We start from the raw sequence: 22,145 nt of genomic DNA, 5'->3' as shown, positions 1-22,145 counted from the left end.
GGCTCAATAGGAAAAAAAAAAAAAAAAAACCATCCGGAGACTTTCCCTCTCTTAGTTCTTACTGTCACTCATTTCTGTCACACTGGAATGGTGGTTTTAGAACCAACTACTTGCTGGGAGTTAAAGCCCACGATTCTGGTACAGTGAACATGATGTTACTGCCCGACCCTAACAACATCATTTCACACGACAGCCCTTTTGTAGTTGTTACCTTTTGTTCTCTGACCAGACTCCCGCCCCTCAATTTATACTGTTCTATTTTTTCTAGTTCCGCCTGTGTTGGTTTTTAAAATCTCTTTCCTGCCAGAAGGCCTAAGACCCAACCCCTCTCCCCCACCCGCCTTTCCTCACGTCCAGCCTGAGTGGGGTTTGCATATAACAGAAACTTCAAAATCTACCTTGAGAGACAAGAACCCAATAGAGGAAAAATAAAACTCTTCAAAACACACACTACCTTCCACCGCTCTTTTGAAGAATACTTTGCAGCTCCCACAAGTCAAGACCCCGTAATGACACCCTGAGGCTTCGTCAGAGCACACAAGGCAGAGTTTGGGAGGTGGTCCCGTTGCCGCGGAGGAGCTGGATGGAGGAGAGCTGACATCTGGTCTCATTCCAGGGCTAAAGAAGGAAGAAAGCAGGGACATGATTTAACTAACTGTCATGACTGCCCAAGAAATATCAACATCCACTTGTCTTACCTCCTCACTCCCCAGCACGCATGTTCACACTGGCTTCATTGGCTAGCAGGCGCTACAGCTGCCCACCTACATATATTCAAGTAATGTCTGATTCTTCTTGAGACAAAATTAAGAGTGAGGTCACTTCCCTAAGAAGAATGGTCAAAACGAGCTTCACTCAGAAACTGGAATTGTTAGTTGCGGAGGGTTTGTTTATATTCATCGTCCCCTTTATGAAAGTGTCCTGTGCGTATGGTATCAGTCACCATTTTTAAGTGTGCAGTTGAGTCCGGCTCACTGGATAGCCTGCATCTACCACCGTGGGCCAGACACAGTATGTATCGGTCACTTCAGAAAGATGCCTCCTCCCCCTTTAATTGCTTAGGACGTCAATTTAATTTTTGATTTTTGAGATCTCATTTAGGCATCTTTCTAAATTCAGTCACGAGTCAGGACAGGCTCCCCCCCCCCCCAATTCCCTCCACGAGAACTGCAGCTTTTTACAGTAGTCAAGTTTGGGCCAACATCTCTCATTCCCAGGGTCGTCTGGGCTGAACATATGGCTTCCAGAGGAGAGATGCAGGAGCGGGATTCTCAGCCTGGCGTCTGGCTCGCGGTGAGAGCAGAAAGAGCACTGGGCTTTGGCAGGGGGGCCGTTGTTCTGCCCTCCGCACTCCATACTTTCTGAAGGTACGGCTTAAGAAAAAGGAGGAAAGGGGGAATCTGCTTCTCCGACTAGCTCCCGTTTTTCCTTTTTTGCAGACTGCTCACCACAATGAGTGCTGTTCTGGTGTTTGAAGAAGATCCTCTACTCCTCATTTGTTTTGGAGATTTTCTACAAGCCCCAAAGCTCCCCTTAATTCTATCCGCAAATGAAGCCACTACACCTGGCCGATCCTCTGTCGAAGAGGCTTCTGTCAAACAGTGTTCCCACCACCCTGGTTCTGGGAATAGGCCTCAGGGTTCCGTGATGTTCTCTGAACACTGTCAGGAACTTCTGGAGACTTCTCTATCACAAGGTATTGATTCCTTGCTGGGTTTGGGAGAGTGGACGAAGCACATGCTGACCGCCTACAGTGGGAGACAATCACCTGAAATGACTCTGCTGTAGGTCTGGCGTGAGCCGCCCTGGATGAATGGAAACTTGTGACTAATGCAGAGTGGCTGCTCTGGGCCAGAGTCTGACAGAGAAGTGGGAAGGTCTTAGAGTGAGTGAACACAGCAATGTGTTAGGGAAGCAAAAACTTCCTTGGCTTAAGTCCTGAAGATGCTCCTATTCCTGCTCAGCCCATCTCTGTCATCTGACAGCTATTTTTAGGGACCAACCAGTTGTTTACGGAAAACGAGTGTAATATTTAAAGATTTGAAAGGTTACTTCTGTAATGTTTCCTCAGCCAATTATATGTATTTGTATACATTACACAAAAACACACATGTGTATGTATTTAAAATTTTTTTTTTTTTTTTTTTTTTTTTACATAGTTCTTTGTAGTAGAGACATAGCTCAGTGATGCTAGTTCTTTGTAGTAGAGACATAGCTCAGTGATGCTGCAGGTTCAGTTCCGGACCACAGACAGCAGGCAAGTGTGAGTATCGCAAGAAAGCAAGTCAAATGACTGTTTCGGTTTCCCAGGGCATATAAAAGTTATACGATTTTGTAGTCTATTAAGGTGTGCAAGAGCTTTATGTCTACAAAAACAATGTATATACCTTAATTTAAAAATACTTCATTGCTAAAAAATGCTAACCATCATCTGAGTTCTCAGCGAGTCATCATTCACAGACCACCATAACAACTACAATAAAGAAAACATCTGAAATAGCGAGAGAATTACTAAAATGTGACACAGCACTGAAAGGCTTGCTTGACTTTGTATTTTTTACAAACTGACGCTCTGTGCCAACCTTAAGAGCAATAAAGCAGAGTGCCCTACAAGGAGGTGTGCCTGTACTTTGTAAAACACTTCATGAATACAACCTTGTCGCCTCTGAGCAGCCCGGTGATCGGGGGCCTGTTTGTTTGTTTGCAGTTAAACCGACATGCTTCAGATCCCTGCCCTAGCACAGAAAAGCCTGTGTGACCCTGGGCTGGTGGCTACTGCTTTGAGCCTCAGTTTCCACAAGCAGACTGGGAAGGACATCACCTGTGTACATGTGTGTGATGTGAAAACAGGAGAATACAAAATCTAGCACCTTGTTCCTGCATTGAGCAACCACTCTGTAGATGTTCCTTCTTTGCTGTTTCAGGAAAACTAGAGATTTTATGAAAAAGCATTATGTAAGTATTATGTAAGTGGAAAGTAGTATAAAGCCTAAAACCCAGGATGGTGTTCCCAAATTCTAGCTTATAAATTAGAGCCTATGCAAAATAGGCCGCTGAAGCACGAGCGACCGACGGCAACAGGGAAAGGGAAAATGAAATGAGCGAATGCACCGATGCACGTGTAGCTAGGGATCTGTAATTCCGGTCAGCCTCCTGGCCTCCCCTCAGTCCTTCTATGCTACCTCACGTAAGCACGGAGCACGTGGAACACTGCCAAGTGTACCACAGACATCAGTGGAGGAAGTCCGTTTTTGTCACACAAAAATGAAGACGAGGATGGCCTGTAGTGAACATCACTGGGAAACATGGCACACAACTCCAAGGGTGACCCTCTGATACTGAAAGGCTGCAGTCCAATGAAGGGCTAGCACGACAGCAAACCACACGGACTCGCCATCATTTAATAGGGATACATGGCAAATACGGGACAGAAAGAAATCAAAAGCACGTAAGAATCTGAGTGTGCCTCACACCCCTTTGAATGGAAAACCTAACATGTCCAGGGTCTTTGATCAGCGTGTGCTGACAGCTGTGCCAAACGTTCTGAAGATGCTAAGAGCTGCTCTTATGGACTGACTCTATCCACCGTGCTTTCTTTTCAGTGAAAACTCCTAGAAACAAAGTGCCTTGTTCCAAGTGGATCCTCAGATGCTGTTGCCCATTTACAGTGGAGAGTGTGCTCAACACCAGCTTATTCCTGAGGCCATGGGGTTTACATTAGAGTTGAGAGAAAGGAAAACAAAAAAACAAAACACATGCAAAGCTGGGTTTTTCTCTTGAGTTCTCCTGCAAGAAAAACAAGTGACGAGAGGAGGCTCATGGACGGATTGTGAGAACTAATCACATCTTGAGGAGCACGTAAAATGTGTGGGTAAATTAGATCCTTTCATTTAGCCCACGTTCACCACCCCTGAATAGCAGGCCCTGTGACGATACAGAGGTCATAGCATATCTGTAAGTCGTATTGTGGGTGAAATGCATCACTGAAATAATGAACCTTGAAACATGGTGAATGTTCTTTATGTGCCTCCTGTGACATGAGACTACCTGGAGGACTATAGGTAAAGAAAAGTGCTGTAAACATCCTTCCCTGTGAGCCAGGGGAGGATTAATGGTCCTCCGGGAGCTTATGAAGTTCAGGTAATTGTAGATATTCTTTGTGATTCTACCCCCAAATATGCCTTTTTGGTTGTTTTAGAGGTTAGTGCTACAGTGCGCAGTGTGAAACCCTATCAGCGAAATTTTTGTAACGCCGTTACATTAACATCCACGGGGCTGTCTCGCACTTTGAATGGATCTTTTACCCCCATGCATGATTTCGTCCTGTCATGCATTAGTCATTTGGAAAATATTGTTTCACTGAGTTCGGCAGATTTTCCAAATGTTGACACAGTTCATTAAACAATGTAAGAGTCACATCTGTCAAGTTCACAGTGGCAGATAGAAAAGTTCTAGATTTTGTTTGAGAGCTCGAATTTTTAGGGACCAGCAACAAATACTGTTGTCTTCCGTGAACTGATAACCTCACTTCAATCATTTCTGAGAAAACCTCTACCAAGCGCGCAGGCTAAACACCATAGTTTATTCATGGTCTGCCACGAAAAAGGTGGCTGTTCACCGCACAACATAAACAGTCTTACACCTACTCCTCTTTGACACAAGCCTAAGTGCATAATAAGCTTTACGCATCTTCCCATTCTGTCACACAGATGGACAGTAAAAGGACATTGTCAAAAGTGGAGATTTAAAAGACTTAGTAATATTTTGCTTCCCCCAGGATATTCTTGAACTGTGAGTGCGCACAATGACTACTGTGCCCCAGGACGCCGGCAGACTTACTCATCATTGCTTTTGTACCGTCAGTGCAAATGCCAACACAGTGAGAAAGGCAAATAGAGACTGTGTATTATCTCGAATGTATTTCTGAAAAGATCTTGGGGACTCCCAGGGGTCCCGTGCACTACATAGGGAGAATTGCTGTTACAGAGAATAGTGGGGACTCAAAGTCAGGCAGGCTAGACTTCATAACCTAACTGCAATGTAGTAGTTTGGTGACCTTTTAATCTCTCTCGATCTCAATTGCCCTCTTTCTAAATGGGGACTGTAATGTACCTGGCAGAATGATCCAGTATTGCTTACTAAGTTACAGGCTTTCTCCCCAAAGACATAGGAACACGGATGATAAACATTACAAACCCAAATAGTGGTGATGGTTTAGCCTTCAGGTTAAGTGAATTAAATCAGCACTTTTTATTTGGAAAAAAAAAAACCAATATGACCTCAGAAAACGAGTATTCGTTACCATGGGCGGAAAATCCTGAAAATAAAGCTACTACAACTGGATTAATTTTTACCAGCTACACATGGAGCAGGTGTCATGTTCTCACAGGCTTACCAGTTTTTATCCAAATACCATAAACCAGTGGTTCTCATTTGGGAGCAGTTTTGCTCCCCGGGGAAGGCGTGGGGGGGGGGAACACTTGGCAATGGGTGGAGACATTTCTGATGGTCACAAGCGGGGAAATGACACTGACATCTAGTGAGGAAAGATCAGAGAGCTGCTCAGCATCCCACAGTGCCCAGGACAATCGTCCACAACAAAGAATTACCCAGCTTCCAGTGTCAATAATGCTGAGGGTAAGAACCCTTTGCCATAAAACTTTCAGCAACATAGAGGGAAAAAAAATTTCAACATGCACCAGAAACATATTTTAAAACCTTTTAACTATCGTTAAGTAGAGCAAGTGCCCTACTGAGGCAGCCTTAAATATTCTTTGATTCAAGATAAGTCCAAAAAGAGACTGAAAACAGAAGTGGCATCAGGGACTATCCAGGTCTAGTGATTAATTTATTTGTCCCTCGAGCTCTCGCCCTAAAAGGTGTTTTTTACACACCAAAGTCACCTGCATTTTTCTTCTCTTTTTTCATTAGGAAGAATGTAAATACTCCGTTGCACACACCAGGTGATTACATTTTCTGACTGCCCATTTATCCCTGCATTAGCTAACGGATTACTGATTTGTTTGATAATAAGCTATGGACTAGTTTTCAAGTCAAACAGAAAAACAGTCTGGTGGAAGGCCTTCACAGTATTTCTCTGACATGGTTTTAACCGGTACACATTTTGTTTAGCGAGAAGAAACACTGATGATTCTCTTAGCTTTGCGTTTATAGAGAAATACTGGTTTTAACTTCAGGTGTATATTAAGACAGTTCCCCCAAACTATGCATCATTTACTGCACTCATCTTGGGGAGAAGATTAGAGCACCAAACACTGTACTGTATTAAGCCTGGAGCATTTTCAGTAAAGGGTGCATGAAGAAGGTAATGCCTTTTTCACACCTTTGAGACACCAATGGCCTGTGATTTAGCATTGCTGGGCTTAGTTGCTGTCTGTAAAATGAATGTCTTCCATCAGTAAACTCCAAGAGCTTGCCCTTATTTCCCAAGGTGGGGGTGGGGTGGGGGTATAGGTAGAGAAGAATACATTTGGGTCTGCAAGAAGCTTCTCTGCTCCTGTGTATTTATACAAAGAGAGAATATGGTCACTTTATCTACATTTCTTTCTTAAAGTCTGATCTAACATGTTTCACAGAAGAAATGTAATTCTTTCTCTTTGGAAGGATCAGTCCTCAGTCTGGTCACTGTGTTTGTTAGGTAACCTGAAACCATAGGCTGCACGTCCTCAGCTCTGTTCCCTGCATCGGCGGACATGACTTTTAACCGGTAATGATGTTGTGGAGTGAGGATGTGTGTTCTCGATTCTTAGGAGCACACAGGGATAATAATGGCCTGGTACATACGGAATGAGGAATGTGATCTCTTCAAAGAATTCAAGAGTAGGTGTGACACAGTGGGACACTTACTACCTTTTCCATCACACTGTGTGTCGAAGGTTGAAACTGGAGCTGTGTTTTTGAGCTCACATCTCACCTGTAATGTTTTTTCCCATCTTTTCATGATTTGGTTTTTCTCATAGACCAATGTATATATGTAGTTTGGATTTTATTTTTAGGGAGTCGGGTGCCAATCAAGTTGGTTAAGCTAGAGTGCTATTCAGTAGGCATCTTCATTATCGGGTCCACAGCTGAAGGCCATTGTGAAATAATTATCTGCGACCACACCGTCTGCTTGAGTTTAGGCTGGTCCCAGTATCTGCGGGAGTCATCTTGGGTTTCAGTCATATATGTCCCTTTGCAAGATTAAGTAGACTTTATCAGCTAGGGTCTATTTTGGGTTTGTAGTTTAATTTCGAATTGTGTTACACTGACGGTTTGTATTTGACTTCATTTTACATTAGTTTGAAATCAACCATTTTTGAATTCTGGAATTTTGAACGTTTATTGTAATTTGTAATATAATTGCTGTGAAACACTTGAATGAAGGTGGTAAGGAAACCAAACGCCGCTCCTTTCTACCCCAACTACAAAAGGAACTTATTTCTAAGTATCTTATTCTATACTTAGAAGGACTTGAATTCCTTTCACTATGCTTAGTAACTTGGGCTTAAATGCAGAAATTTTGTCCATTTCAACCCCCTTTCCAGTCTTTTTTATTACCCCCTGTGGCATGGTCACATACATTTTCCTTCTTGTCCACCGTGACTGCAGCCATCTCAATGCATGCCTTCCGTCTCTTGCCTTAGCCACGATGATGGTTTATACTAAGAACTCCTGACTCCCACTGCTTCTCCTTCCATTCCTTCCCCACACTGCTAAAACTGCTTTTGTCCATCAGGCGTCTTTTAATAAACTCTCCGGGATTCCTCCACTATATAGAGTTCAAGCCCAAAAGGGCCCACATTCTAGCTCTTCTTTCTCCAATTTTAAGTCTTCCCATCCCTCTACACTAACCATTTGGTTTATCACTTAGGGATCCTGGATTCTATAAATATTTATGAAGTGACTACTATGTGCTCATGCTTCTTGGGAGTATTGTATTGTGCTAAGAACTGTTCCCCTAGCCTGGAGTGTCCACCCTGGCTTTTCGGTTCCATGACAACCTCTAGACTTCCTTAAACACTGCGATGCAGCGCTTTACATAGCTGATCCTAGGATACCTTTTGACGGAGGTGGAGGTTTCTATCACTAATTCCTCTTGGGTAAGGGCCATGGGTTAGGCCTGTTTATATTGCCAGCATCTTGTACGGTGGTCCCGTAGATGTTATTGTAGTTACTTTATTTAGACATTACATCTTTATCTGTTCTGCAAAAGAATACAAGGCAGCTAACATAGGTAGATGTTTGAGATTATAACCAGGATATAGGTATCACCTCGCGACTACTAGGAGCTACTGTGGAAGGTCTTTCTTTATGTACATTATCCCCTTTACTGTGTTCCACAAACCTATGAGATGAGTTCTGTTTTCGAGGTTTAGAGAAGGTGGCTTGCCTAAGGTGACACAGTAAAACTAGCAAAGCCAGGATTCAAACTCAGGTCTTCCTGCCAACAAAAACAGTGTTCTTACCCAATACTCCACTTCTTTACAAAGACAGAGTGGCAAAACTAAGAAGCTGAAGTAGGCCTGTGTCTTCAAATTGAGGTATGAAGGCCTTCTACTTTGTAGGCTGAGGTCTGACTTCTCAGTGATACACAACAAAAGGTAGCCAATTCCCTTCCAACCAGGATCTGCAAATCAAGATTTCTGCGCAAGTAACAGTTGCCTCAAACAGGTCAAACAGATAAAAACTGTTGCCTTAAAATAGTGCAGCAGTCTATATTGTTGGACTAAATTTTCAAGTGACCTATACACAAATGCTCATCTCATTCTGCACAATTAGCACAATTCCTAAATCCCTACAAAGACGGTTGTAAAATCAAACAAATTCAGAGCACCTGTGTCCTGATTCATATTTATATTAGTATAAAGGAAGGAATAGAAACCCTCAGAACCAACCCCAACTTGATCTATGGGCACACGCTTCCTTCCTTACCTCAGTCCAAAGCCAAGGATTGGTTCTTCCTTTCTCAGATTTTTATATTAGTGTGAAAATTTCTTGGTTTCTCTATCATGCCAGTCTACCAGATGAGAGTGTTTTTTGGTGTGTTTTGTTGTATGGTTTTTTTGTTTTTGCTGTATACATTTCCCTCGGGTTTTGGTGATGTTCTTACTTCACACCCTGGTTTCTAAATATCTATTGTAACAATTCAAAGGAAGAATTCTAAAGATTGAATAAACAGTGAAAAGAATGGGGAACTTGTCTCTCAAAGAGTACCAAAGAAAGAAGAAAGAAAGAAATGTTTAAAACGATATAGAAGTTACTTAGTGGACATCTGTAATACAGGCAGGCAGATGAAGATTTTAAGACAAACGGTTTTTAGGAGGTGAAACAAAACATTCCCATCATAGTGTAATGCTCATATTTTAAGCCAGACGACGGATATTTTAATTCTATATGCCAAGTTCCACAAAGCTAGGTACTTTAATAGGTATATTACCTCAAATAATCGTTCCTACTAGTCCATTTCACCAATGACAGGCCATTTGTTTGCCCAAAGTCACATGAGCACAACCTGGATCTGAATTCAACACTGCCTTATTCCAGAACCTTTGTTTCTTACCTTCGTAACCATGTCGCCTGGCAGGTTACCTATAAGGTAATATCCATTCAAGCTCGACAGAGTTTTTAAAATCTTGTGTGAGTCACCAAGTAGATAGTCTTGAGGGGAAGTTAAACGTTAAAAATAATTTCTGCTTTTTCTCTCTTCATCAGTATCACAATAGAACAGAAATTGCCTATAATTAAGAGATTTGAGAGGTGGGAGGAATAGGGGGATCCTGGGCTTACCCCCTTGCATGGTCACACAAAAATCTGCAACTACGAGTGGAACAGCTATCTCAGAAAGAACCAAGATGAGCAGGAAAGATCACATGCAACTAAGGCTGTTAAAGAGCCCAAATGAGATGTGCACGAAGGGCAGAGACACAGTTTGGTCAGGACCCCCACGCCTGCTGGGGAGGCCCACAAGTGGGAGAGAGAGCACAACCACAGACACCCTCACTGAGGAAGGAGGAGTCTGAGCCCCACATCAGGTTCCACTACGCAGGTGAATGGCACCAATAATGACAGGCTCTGAAAAGCAACAGGGCTTTTAGCCAAGAGAGCCAGAGGGCAGCAGGAAATGGGGACTGCACTCTTACAGGGCGTGCACACATTCTCACTTGTGTGGAGGCCCAGGGCAGAGGCAGCAGTTTGAAAAGCACCTGCCTTACACATGAAGGAAGTATATTCACTGATGTTGGGGTGTGTGCCAGAGGGGCAGGGATAACTCAGGAGCACTCCTCAGGGACACTGGCCCCAGCGGGCACCATTTTGTACTTGCCACCTATACCTTGCTGGCCTAGCACCAATGGCACCATTTCTAACACGTCCTCTCTATTGTGCTAATACCATACCTGGCCTCAGTGTTTTCCTGTGAACTTGCCTCATACAGCCAACCTGGAGCCCCTCACAAGTAGCTTACTGCCCGACCTGTCCTGCAGGCACCACAGCCCCTGCCAAGCACCCTGCCCTGGGGTGCCAGCCCAGCAAACTGGAACAACTACAAGAGTTGCAGCCAGCTGTGCAGGAGGCCTGCCCTGCCCACTGACCTGGCCGTACTGTTGCAATTGGGCATTGCAGCCAGCCCCACACACGGCTGTGAGTCCATACGAATCGGGACCCACCACAACGGGGGTATACACAGCCCACCCAGGGGTTACTCCTTGGGCCCTGGGGTCAGGTGACCAGGGCATTTTAGGCTACTGGACCCCACAGGGCACCTCCTGCAGAAAGCTACTCCTTCAAGACTAATAGTTGTAACTGATCTACTACCACAGAGAGAGAGTTAGGCAAAATGAGGAGACAGAGTATGTTGCAAATGAAACAACAATACAGTACCTCAGGGGGAAAAAAAGCCCTAAATGAAACAGAGCTAAGCAACCTACCAGATAAGGAATTCTAAGTAATGCTTATGAAAATACTAACTGAACTCAGGGGATAAATGGATAAACATAGTGAGAATTCAACAAACAAAAAATATAAAAAAAAAAACCACACCAGAGCTGAAGAATACAATAACTGAAGTGAAAAATATACCAGAAGGAATCAACAGCAGATGAGACGATGCAAAAGAAGAGATCAGTGATCCTGGAAGAAAGGTTAGTGGAAATCACCCAATCGAAACAACATAGAAAAAAATTAAAAATCCTGAGCAAAGTTTAAGACTATCCTCTGGGACAACATCAAGCGTACTAACATTTGCATTGTAGGGGTCTTAGAAGGAGTGGAGAAATGAGACAAAACCTATTTGAGGAAATAATGGCTGAAAACGTCCCTAACCTGGTGAAAGAAACATACAAGCCCAGGAAACAGAGAATCCAAAATAAGGTGGAGCCAAAGAGACTCGAACACATTATAGAAGATCTTCAAAGTGACAAGAGAAAACTTGTTCCATAAAAGGGAATCCCTATAAATCTATGAGCAGATTTTTCAGCAGAAACTTTACAGGCTGGAAGAGAGTGGTATGGAAAACACAACCAAGAATACTCTTTCTACCTGGCAAGATTATCATTCCAAATTTAAGGCAAAATAAGGAGTTTTCCAAACAAACAAAAACTAAAGACATTCATCAACATCCAACCGGCCTTACAAAAAATGTTAAAGGGACTTTAGAAATAAGGAAATTATGAAAAAAACGCTCTGACTGGTAAAGGTAAACTTACAGTAAAGGTAGGGGACCAACCACCTACATAGCTAGTATAAAGGTTAACAGACAAGAACAGTAAAATCATCTAGACCTACAGTACTCAAGGAATACACAAAATAATAAGATCTAAAATAGGACCTCAAAAACGTAAAAGGGGGATAAAAAGGTAGTGGTTTTTGAACATGCTTGAACTTAAGTGACCATCAACCTAAAAGAGACTGCTGTATACAGAGGTGCACAAAAAATAAGGAGGCAGGAAATCAGATATAACACTAAGGGAAGTCACCAAATCACAAGGAAAAGAGCAAGAGAAGAAAAAAGGAACAGAGAACTACCAAAACAACTAGAAACAATGAACTGAGTGGCAATAAATACAAATCTAGCAATCACTACCTTAAATGGACTAAATGCCCCAACCAAAACACATGGTAGCTGAATGGATTTTTAAAAAGACCCATTTATATGCTGCCTACAAGAGGCTAGCTTCAGATATAAAGACACACATAGACTGAAAAGGAAGGGATGGAAAAAAATATTCCATGCAAATATAAAAGAAAGCCATGGAAGCGATTCTTGTATCACACAAAAAGAAAGGGTGTAACAAGAGACAAAGAAGGAGATCACATAATGATAAAGGGATCAGTCCCACAAGCAGATATAACACTTCTAAGGATCTATGCATCCAACAGAGGGGCATTTAAAGACACAAAGCAATTATTAATAGACAAAGGGAGAAAATTGGCAGTAATCCAGTAATAGTAAGGGACTTTAACACCTCACTTACATCAATGAATAGATCACCGAGACAGAAAATCAGTAAGGAAACATTGGCCTTAAATGACAAAGGAGAACAGATGGATTTAACAGACATGGACGCAACACTCCATCTCAAACCAGAGGAATACGCATTATTTTCAATTTCATATGGAATATCCTCAATCTCTGTTGAGATCTCAATAAATCTGAAAAGAATGAATCAAAACAAGCATCTTTTCATAGTGGTATGAAATTAGAAATCAGTTATAAGATGAAAATTGGAAAAAAACCACAAACCCATGGTGGCTGAACAACATGCTACTCAACAACCAATGGGTCAACAAAGAAATCCAAGAGGAAATAAAAAATAGTTCGAGACACATGAAAATGGCAACAGAACAGTCCAAAATGTTCGGTTACAGCAAAACCAGATCTACAAAGTTTCTACCAAGATTGGCCTACCTCAAGACATAAGAAAAATCTCAAATGAACAATCTAACTTTACACATAAAAGAAAAAAAAAAAAAAAGAACAAATGAAGTCCAAAGTAAGTAGAACTGAGGGTTAGAGAGGAGGTGGGTGGGAGGATGGGAAAGCCTGGGGAAGGGTATTAAGGAAAGCCCGTATTGCATGGAGCACTGGGTGTTATATGCAAACAGTGAATCACGGAACACTGTATCAAAAGCTACTGATATAATGTATAGTGACTAACATATCATAATAAAAAAAATTTAATGAGAAAAAAAGTAAAAACAAAAAACTAAGTAGAAGGAAGAAAATAATAAAGATCACAGTGGAAATAAACAAAACAGGGATCAAAAAACAGTAGAAAAAATCAGTGAAACTAATTGTTGGTTCTTTGAAAAGGTAAAACTGATAAGCAAGCCAGAGTCATCAAAGAGAGAGAGTGCGCGCACACACCTAAGTGAATAAAAATCAGAAATGAAAGAGGAAAAGTTACCACTAGTACATAAAAATACAAAGGATCCTGTGAGACTTCTACAGCTGTTTGGGACAACCTAGAAGAAATGATAAGTTCCTAGGAACAATCTTCCAAGATCCAATCAAGAAGAAATAAACCTGAATGGACCAATTATTAGTAACACAATTGTTGGGAGTTTTTTGATTATTGACTCAAACGAAAGTCTAGGGACAGATGGTGACCCAGGTGAATTTTACTAAATATTTAAAGTAGAGTTAATACTTATTCTCAAACTCATACACAAAACTGAAAAGGAAGAAACGCTTCCAAACTCATTCTCTGAGGCCAGCATTACGTTGATACCAAAAACCAGAGACACCACAAAAAAGGAAAATTACAGGCTAGTTATCCCAGATGAACGCTGATGCAAAAATCCCCAACAAAATATTAGCAAACCAAATTCCATAATAGGACCTTATACCATAAAAGGACCTTATACCATGACCAAGTGGGATTTACTCCAGGAATGCAAAGATGGTTTCAGTATCTGCAAATCAGTCAATGTGATATACCACATTAACAACAACAACAAAAGACTAAAAATCATTTGATTATCTCCGAAGTTGCAGAAAAACCGTTTGATAAAATTCAACACTTATGATAAAAACTCTCAAAAAAGTGAGTAGAGAGAAAACTACCTCAATGTAAAAGGCCATACATGACAAACCCAGAGTTAACATCATAATCAATGGTGAAAAGCTGGAAGCTTTCCCTCTTAAGATCAGGAACAAGACAAGGGTGTCCACTCTTGCCACTTTTATTCCACATAGTATTGGAGATCCTAGCAGCACAGCAATCAAATGAGAAAAAATAAATAAAAAAAAATCCAAACTGGAAAAGAAGTAAAACTATTTGCAGACAACATGATACTATATATAGAAAATCCTAGAGGGTACACCAAAAAGCTAATTAGAACTTACAATAAATGAATTCAGTAAAGTTGTAGGATACAGAATATACATAAACCAGTTGCATTTCTATACACTTCTCTTAAGAAAACAGTCCCACTGATAACTGCATCGAAATGAGTAAGTTACCTAGGAAGAAATTTAACCAAGAAGGTGAAAGACCTGTATGCTGAAAACCGTAAGATGTTGATGAAAGAAACTGAAGATGAATAAACGGGAAGATATATCACGCTTACGGATTAGAAGAATGAACACTATTAAGATGTCCTTACTACACAAGGGCAATCTACAGACGCAGTGCAGTCCCTATCAAAATACCAAGAGCATTTTTCACAGAACTAGAACCAAATAATCCTAAAATTTGTATGGAACCACAGAAGACCCCAAAGAGCTAAAGCAACCTTGAGAAAGAACAAAGCTGGAGGTACCCTGCTGCCTGATTTCAAAGTATACTACAAGGCTGTAGTAATTAAAACAGTTTGGTCCTGCCAAAAAACCCAACACGCAGATTAATGGAACAGAATAGCCCAGAAATAAACCCATGCTTATACAGTCATTTCATTTATGACAAAGGCAAGGAGAAAAGATAATCTCTTTAATAAATGGTATTGGGAAAAGTGAACAACAGGCAAAACAATGAAACTGGATCACTTTCTTATACACAAAAATAAACTCAAAATGGATTAAAGACTTAAGACCAGAAACCATAAAATTCATAGAAGAAAACATAAGCAGTAAGTTCTTGGGCATCTGAGCAGTATTTCTTTGGATCTGTCTCCTCAGGCATGCGGAACCAAAGCAGACATGAACAAATGGGAATACGTGAAATTAAAAAGCTTTTGCACAGTGAAGGAAACAAAAAAACAAAACAAAAAGACAACCTACCGAATAAGAGAAGGTATTTGTAAATGATACCCGTGATATGACAACGCACAAACAATCCAATTTAAAATGGATTCAGAGGACATGAATAGGCATTTTTCCAAAGAAATCCAGAAGGCCAACAGACACATAAAAAGATGCTCAACATCACTCATCAAACACGTCAAAACCACAATGAGATCCTGCCTTACACCTGTCAGTTTGGCTAGTATTAAAAAGACAAGAAATAAGTGTTGGCGAGAATGTAGAGAAAAGAGAACGGTTATGCACTATTGGCAGGAATGCAAACTGGTGTAGATACTGTGGAAACCAGTATGGAGGTTTCTCAAAAGATTAAAAATACAACTACCATATAATCAAGCCATATCCCTTCTGAGTATCCAGAAAAAAATGAAAACACTAATTCAAAAAGATATATATACACCCCCATGTTCACTGCAGCATTATTCCCAATAGCCAACATATGGGAGCAACTTAAGTGTCCAGTGATGATGAATGGATAAAGAAGCTGTGGTGTATGTTTATATGGCGGAATATTAATCAGCCATACAAAAGAATGGAACCTTGCCACTGGTGACAGCATGGATGAACCTAGAGGGTATTATGCTAAGTGAAAAAAGAAAAGACAAATACTATATGATTTCATTTATATATGGAATCTAAAAAACAGAACGAACAAACAAAACAGAAACAGACTCATATATACAGAGAACAATCTGATGGTTGCCAGAGAGGAGGGAAATGGGCGGATGGGCAAAATACGGGAAGGCGATTAGAAGATACAAAATTCAAGTTATAAATAAGATAGGGGAATGAAATGTACAACATAGGCAATATACTTAATACTGTAACAACTCTGTGTGGTGACAGATGGTAGCTAGATTTATCTTGGTGATCAGTTAATAAGGTATATAAACAATTCATCACTATGTTGTGTGCTTAAAACTAACAATATTGTATTCTAACTATAATTCAGTTTTTTAAAAAGGTATGAAAGTACCTATATCACCTCCATTTTTTTAGTCTAGTTGTGTCGACCTAAATTAGTGTATTCACATTACAAATGATTAAGATGACGTCACAGTAGCATTACACACTAAATTACATGGCAACCATGCACCAAAAATGAAAAAACAAATAGGAGTGTTTTGTATATTTATAATACGATTCTTACCTTAGAAGAGTTTTTAAGAAATATGCTTAAATAACAAGTAGACCTTAGACTTTTTTGAGATACATTTCATTTGGTCAGAATACACTGCTCCACCAAAGTATTCTGCTGAGGATACGTAATGATATTAATAATAGGTATTCTACTTTTTTGACAAATGCGTTAACACTTAGCTTTAGTAAAGTGAACTTTTATTACACAGCCTTAGCTAGAAAGGTGCTATCTAGCCATGCTACCAGTTTTACAGATGGAAGGTTTTTATTTTTGACTAGAAAATATCAGGGGTGTAAATTAACATGTCAACCGATGTCGAAAAGACTGATGAGCTGAAAAAAGTTGTAGTTATTCAATTTAAGAGCACTAAGGTACTGTAACTATACGTTCAACTAGACTCTTTTAATAACAGCTGCCCCTTATTTAGCCACCCCTTATTTAGCATTTTTAGGTGCAAGGCACTTTTACATGGTCTATAATCTTCATCCATATGCTGTAAAATCTCACTAATCCCATTTTACAGATGCAGACATTAAGACTCAGAAACGTAGAGAACTAGTCCCAGGGCCCTATAAAATACTACAGAAAGGCAAAGTCTAGGTTTGAATTCAAGATTCCAAGTCTACTACTTTTTAAATTTTTAGCACACACCAATAATACATTTTTGGCTAATTATATGGTAGATTAAATGAGAATATGAAAATGTAAGAGCTCCTATTTCACAGAAAGTTAAGGTCCAATGAGGCCCAAAATAACAGTTATCCTAGATCTAGAATCAGTACTTTTCACCAATGGCCATTTATTATCTGTTTATCTTGCATCCTCCAGATACAGATACAAAGGCTATAACTACATTTAAAAAAATACATGTGAATTGTTTAAATTCAGAACTTTCCTTTCTTTGGGAAGATCCCTTGGTAAAGTATATAATTAAATCAGTCACAACATACTGGAAAAAAATAACTGTGGTATTGTACGTAATGTATATGTATACTGATTTAAATATTCAATATTAAAATATTTGTCCGCATAGATTTTCTCAACAAAATTTTATAAAAACAGTGATAAGCGACATAAACTATCATGCAGTTCCACTTTTGCTAAATTTAGCAATAAAAAACAAGTGAGCTTTGGTTTTTCATAGTCCATCTAAGTGTAGATAACCCTAGTTCATTCTAGAATATTCATTAGAAAAGTAACTTCTTTTTTTTTCTATAAAATGGCATCTGCTAACATTTTAGAAACTATGTGGGGATGGAGAAGAAACTTCGAAAGCAAGTGATGAGGTGATTTTTGTTTTAAAGTTTTGTGGATACTAGGAATGTAAAAATTTCAAGGGCACAAGCAGCACTTTTTGGAGAAGGGATAATAGTACCTCTTGTTGAGGGTGGGGAATTTGCAAGCTGGAAGCTTTAAGATTGAAGCATTTATGATCAAACAATACTAATTCCATTTACAAAATAATTTACAGATTGAAAAATGAAACCAATACTGTATTCTTTCAAACCTGTCTTAAATGCTCTGTCAAAGTTTCTGTTTTCACAGAAGTGTGACAAAAATCCTTATTTCAACTAAACCAGATCCCTTACTTAGAAGAGTAAGAATGTGTATAGTCATCCATTAAGAAAGCATTTTAAAGTTGAATTCTTATGTAAGCAGTTGGTTGTGTATGCAGGAAACAGGACCTGCTAAATACCAGGGTTGACATTCCTGTCAAAGGATAGCTCCAAAGTCTAAGAGAAACGGAACTTCTGAAAATACAGTCCTCAGTGTAAAATATCAAAGCCGTTTTCAGACTTGTTACTTTCAACAAAACCATCACTTCAAACAACTTCACAATTCAACATAGTTCAACAAATAAAGCAACGAAGAAGTTGCAGGCTTTTGAGAAGAGCAGGGGAGGAAGGGAACCAATACAACGAGTTTGGCAAAATTTTCATCCATAGTTCAAAACAAAACACAAAACATCTATCTGCCAAAACATCACAAAATTGATACTATAAGGACACGTCATTAATTTATAGCATCAATATCTGACACCTCTGGACTAAGTGTTTCACTGGTGATAAATGGTTCTCCCACGTTAATACTGAAAGCTGACAAGTATTTCAGAGCAGTCAACAGCACGTCACAATGTGACTGTCAGCTGTTAGGTGGATAATCAGTGCATGAGCTGAGCTGTTCTAGACTTATTTTAAGACACTTTGGACACCCTGAGTGTTCATTTTGGTTCCTGTACTTTCTATAAGAACCACAGGCTGAACCATGACACCCAGATGGTAAGAATTAAGAGAGAGCGAGATGTAAGAGCAATTCTCTCAAAATTAAATGGAGGTGGTTGGCAAAAGCCTGCCTAGTTACCTGGAGGAAAAAATGTGAGCCCCCTCCCAAAAAAGGGGGACAAAAGGGCACACACAAATAGCTGAAAACATCCCTGTTTGAATTTTTTTTTTAAGTTTATTTATGAGAGAGAGAGAGAATTCTAAAGCAGACTCCCCACTGAGCACGGAGCCCTACACAGGGCTGAAGCCCAGGACCCCAAGATTACAACCTGAGCTGAAATCCAGAGTCAGCCACTCAACTGAGTCACCCAAGTGCCTCCCAATTTTTCTCCCAATGCTCCAAAACAGTGAAATAAAACACAGTAAAACTTTTTGTGATTTCTGAAATGTAGTTTTCCTAAACCTGAAAAGAATGAGAAACAGTGACTAAGGGAAACTTACAAGACAGAGAACAAGGGCTCACACTGCTGCCACTGGAGCGGGGAGCTGACACTCCTCACGGGCTGAATTTGGGGGTCTGAGGCTCTCATTTGGGATACAAAGCCATGTGCTTCTCTCCCTGCTAGGATGCTCCACGCTACAGCAGCTCTAGGTGTGGGCCGCCCCGTTTTTCAGTCATGGGGAAAAGACACCTGAAGAAACTCAATATAACTGTTACCACCACACACCAAGGAAAGCTCATTACTGTGTCCATAAAACCCCACCTTTTTTTGTCCTAATTTACTTCTTTATATTGAATCCATCGTCAACTCCAAGATTATTGCTTTATAGTCATTTAGAAATACACCACTGGATATAATAAAGTAATCTGGCAAATAAAACAATTACAAGTTATTTTTTAAAATTATAAAATAAATATTTAGTTAGAGAATTTAGAAAGCACCAATAAGTTTAAATGAGAAAGTAAAGCCATCATACATGTGTCAGAGAAAACCAGCAAACACTTTTATACATATCTTTTATCTTTAAAAAAATGTATATATTTATTTTGGGGACAGTATTATAGATGACTGCTTTGTATCCAGCTTTTTATATGTGAGGCACTGTTCATTCGTTGTTCATTCCTTAACAGCATTCTGAGAAAATGTCAATAGGTTCTCTCTTATTACATGACTCTTTGATGGTTGCAAAGTACTCGGCAGTATCTTAGCTACGCCCTCGTTACTGCCCATTCTTTGCTTCTGTCTTTGCACTGTAATAAATATCAATGCATAGACCTTTGCCACCATCTTTGACTATATACTTAAGTTAAAATCCCACAAGGGCAAGGGAAAGCAACAGGCGGTTTTACATACGTGCATTTTCATGCACTCTGTTAAACTGTCCACCGTCCCTTGTTTCAGGAAAGCAGACACAGGCATTTCCCCACTTTTGCTCCTAAGAGAAAAACCTATCTGGTCAACTACCGATTGATGAACACTGCCTACTTCCCTATTGGAGTGCTGGTCTTCTCCTGATTTAGAGGACTATTTTTGACAGTATTTCAACATTTAGTCCCCTGAGGACATACCTACAAATCCCTAAATTTTAAATAAAATTTTAAAATATTCAGAGTCTGATGCAATAGCCCAGAGTCCTTATTATTGCTCGTGTGATACTTGTTTTAGCCACATTACCGCTCTGAGTGTTGTGTGAGCTTGAAAATAAAATGACCAGCCACATGTAGTTCTGATAAAGGTGCCATCTCTAAGACATGCTTTAATTTCAGCTTCCTCTGGGATTCAGTAAAAGGAGAGTAATGGCATTTGTTTTTAACGGCATAAACCTCTAAGAGTAAAGACAACAAGAGAACTGGTATTTTGTCAATTATACAGCAATAATGGGGAAAAAAAAAAGATGATACCGGCAACATTTTACACCAGAATGGGCATTCTGGGTCCGTTAAGTTAGGGGGGTGGGGAGGAAGCTAAGAAGCAACCTAATATGACGATTTTCAAAAGGCTCAGAAACTGAGGACAAAGGCAGCGGTCAGAATCAGGGAGACTGCTTCGAAGTCTGTTTAAGAACATTTACAAGTTTCTTTTTATAGAAATGACAGGCCAGGTTATGGGGGCCAACATGACTGTCAAAATTTAAATGTTAGCTAAAAAGTGGAACTGAAAAAAACCTCCTTAAAAGCACCAACACACTGACAAAATGATAAGGATTTAGGCTAAAATCTAAGGGAAAGCACCCTCACCACCTGTGCTCTGACAATACTTACACATTTAGACAAATGTAGGTTTCAAATAAAAGGACAGGAAACCCACTAGCAAAATGGACAAAATATTATACAGATGCTTTACAAACTAGGAACTTCAAATGGCCAATACACATATGAGAAGTTATTTAGCTTCAGTAGGATTCAGGGACGTGCAAATTAAAACCACCATTACACACCCACCTACCAGACTGGCAAAACTTCACCATGTGACACTATGATGGGTCTGAGTTTGGAGAGCACTTCGCTTTGGAAGACAGTGTGGTATGATGCGGTAAAAGGGGAGGCAGGAACATCCTGTGATCCAGGACCTCCGCCACCTGACATCTACTTCCAGAAACTTACATTCAAGAAGAGATTCACGTGTGTATACAGTGAAACGTGTAAGGATGAGGACAAAATACCACAACCAGAAATGGGTCAAGCGCTCAAAACAATGGGAAGGACGTATCAGCAGTGGTACAACTGTATACAGCCATGAACTGCAGTTACATATCCTAACATGGACGAATTTTACCGTGTAGAGGGGGAGCAACATGACACAAAACAATGCATACTGTTTATTTAAGTTCAAAACATGTGAACTAAGCTACGGTGTTGAGGGACGTATACACACATGGTAAGAGAAGCCGGAATATAATTAATCTACCTGTGAGGATAGTGGTCACCTCTGACGAGGGGGAGCCGAGTGGAACTGTCATCTTGGAAGGTCCCACCAGAGCCGCCCAAGGCGCAGGCCCTGGTCTGGTTACCCGAGTGCTCGCTTTATAATTATTCATTAAATTGTGTATTTGTGTTTGTTCTTATCTGCTTCATTTCATAGTAAAAAAAAAAAATTCTGATTTCTAAAGAAGCCAATAGGAAAGAAGCAGATAACTTAATCCCTGTGTTACCTCCCCTACTCCAGTCACTGATGATTTCTTGTCTGCATTTTTTTCCTCAAAACTCCTAGACTGGTCCCCTTTCTTATTTTCTCTCCTGTTTTTCCAGCTCTTTGTCTCTCTGCTCTTGATTTCTGGCTTATTTTCTTACTTTTACCTCCCAACCCTTCTTTTCATTTATACTATAACCTTTTTAATTTAATTTTAAGTTTGGTTTTATTCCCTGAAAATTCCTTTTTTTAAACACTTGACTCTTATTTGATGAATGCAGTATTTTTCTTATCTCCAAGCATGTAAACAGTAGATTTTAGGGAAGTTCCTTCTCTCTGCATATTTTCTATCTCCTTCAAGGTGGATTCTTCTGTTGTTTCTTTTGATCTCTGTTTTTGATAACCAGAAG

The 22,145-nt window shown here is 40.0% G+C and overlaps 1 protein-coding gene across 7 annotated transcripts in view; it reads right to left on the bottom strand.

The window, feature by feature from the left end:
• Positions 1-22,145, bottom strand: part of NR3C1 (nuclear receptor subfamily 3 group C member 1) — a 122,078-nt gene that overhangs the window by 29,476 nt on the left and 70,457 nt on the right. For 6 of the 7 annotated variants that reach the window (XM_045794385.2, XM_045794387.2, XM_045794383.2 and 3 more), the window contains exon 3: positions 452-618. In XM_045794385.2, the coding sequence (XP_045650341.1) occupies positions 452-618 (167 nt within the window). The remainder of the gene's footprint in view (positions 1-451; positions 619-22,145) is intronic. The other variant, XM_045794388.2, reaches the window with a different exon arrangement.

This window comes from Ursus americanus, chromosome 5 (genome assembly GCF_024610735.1).
Source record: "Ursus americanus isolate L20-20 chromosome 5, mUrsAme1.1.p, whole genome shotgun sequence".
In the NCBI taxonomy this organism is placed as follows: Eukaryota; Metazoa; Chordata; class Mammalia; order Carnivora; family Ursidae; genus Ursus; species Ursus americanus.
The sequence above is the reverse complement of the archived record's forward strand: the minus strand, read 5'-3'. Positions and strand labels throughout refer to the sequence as shown.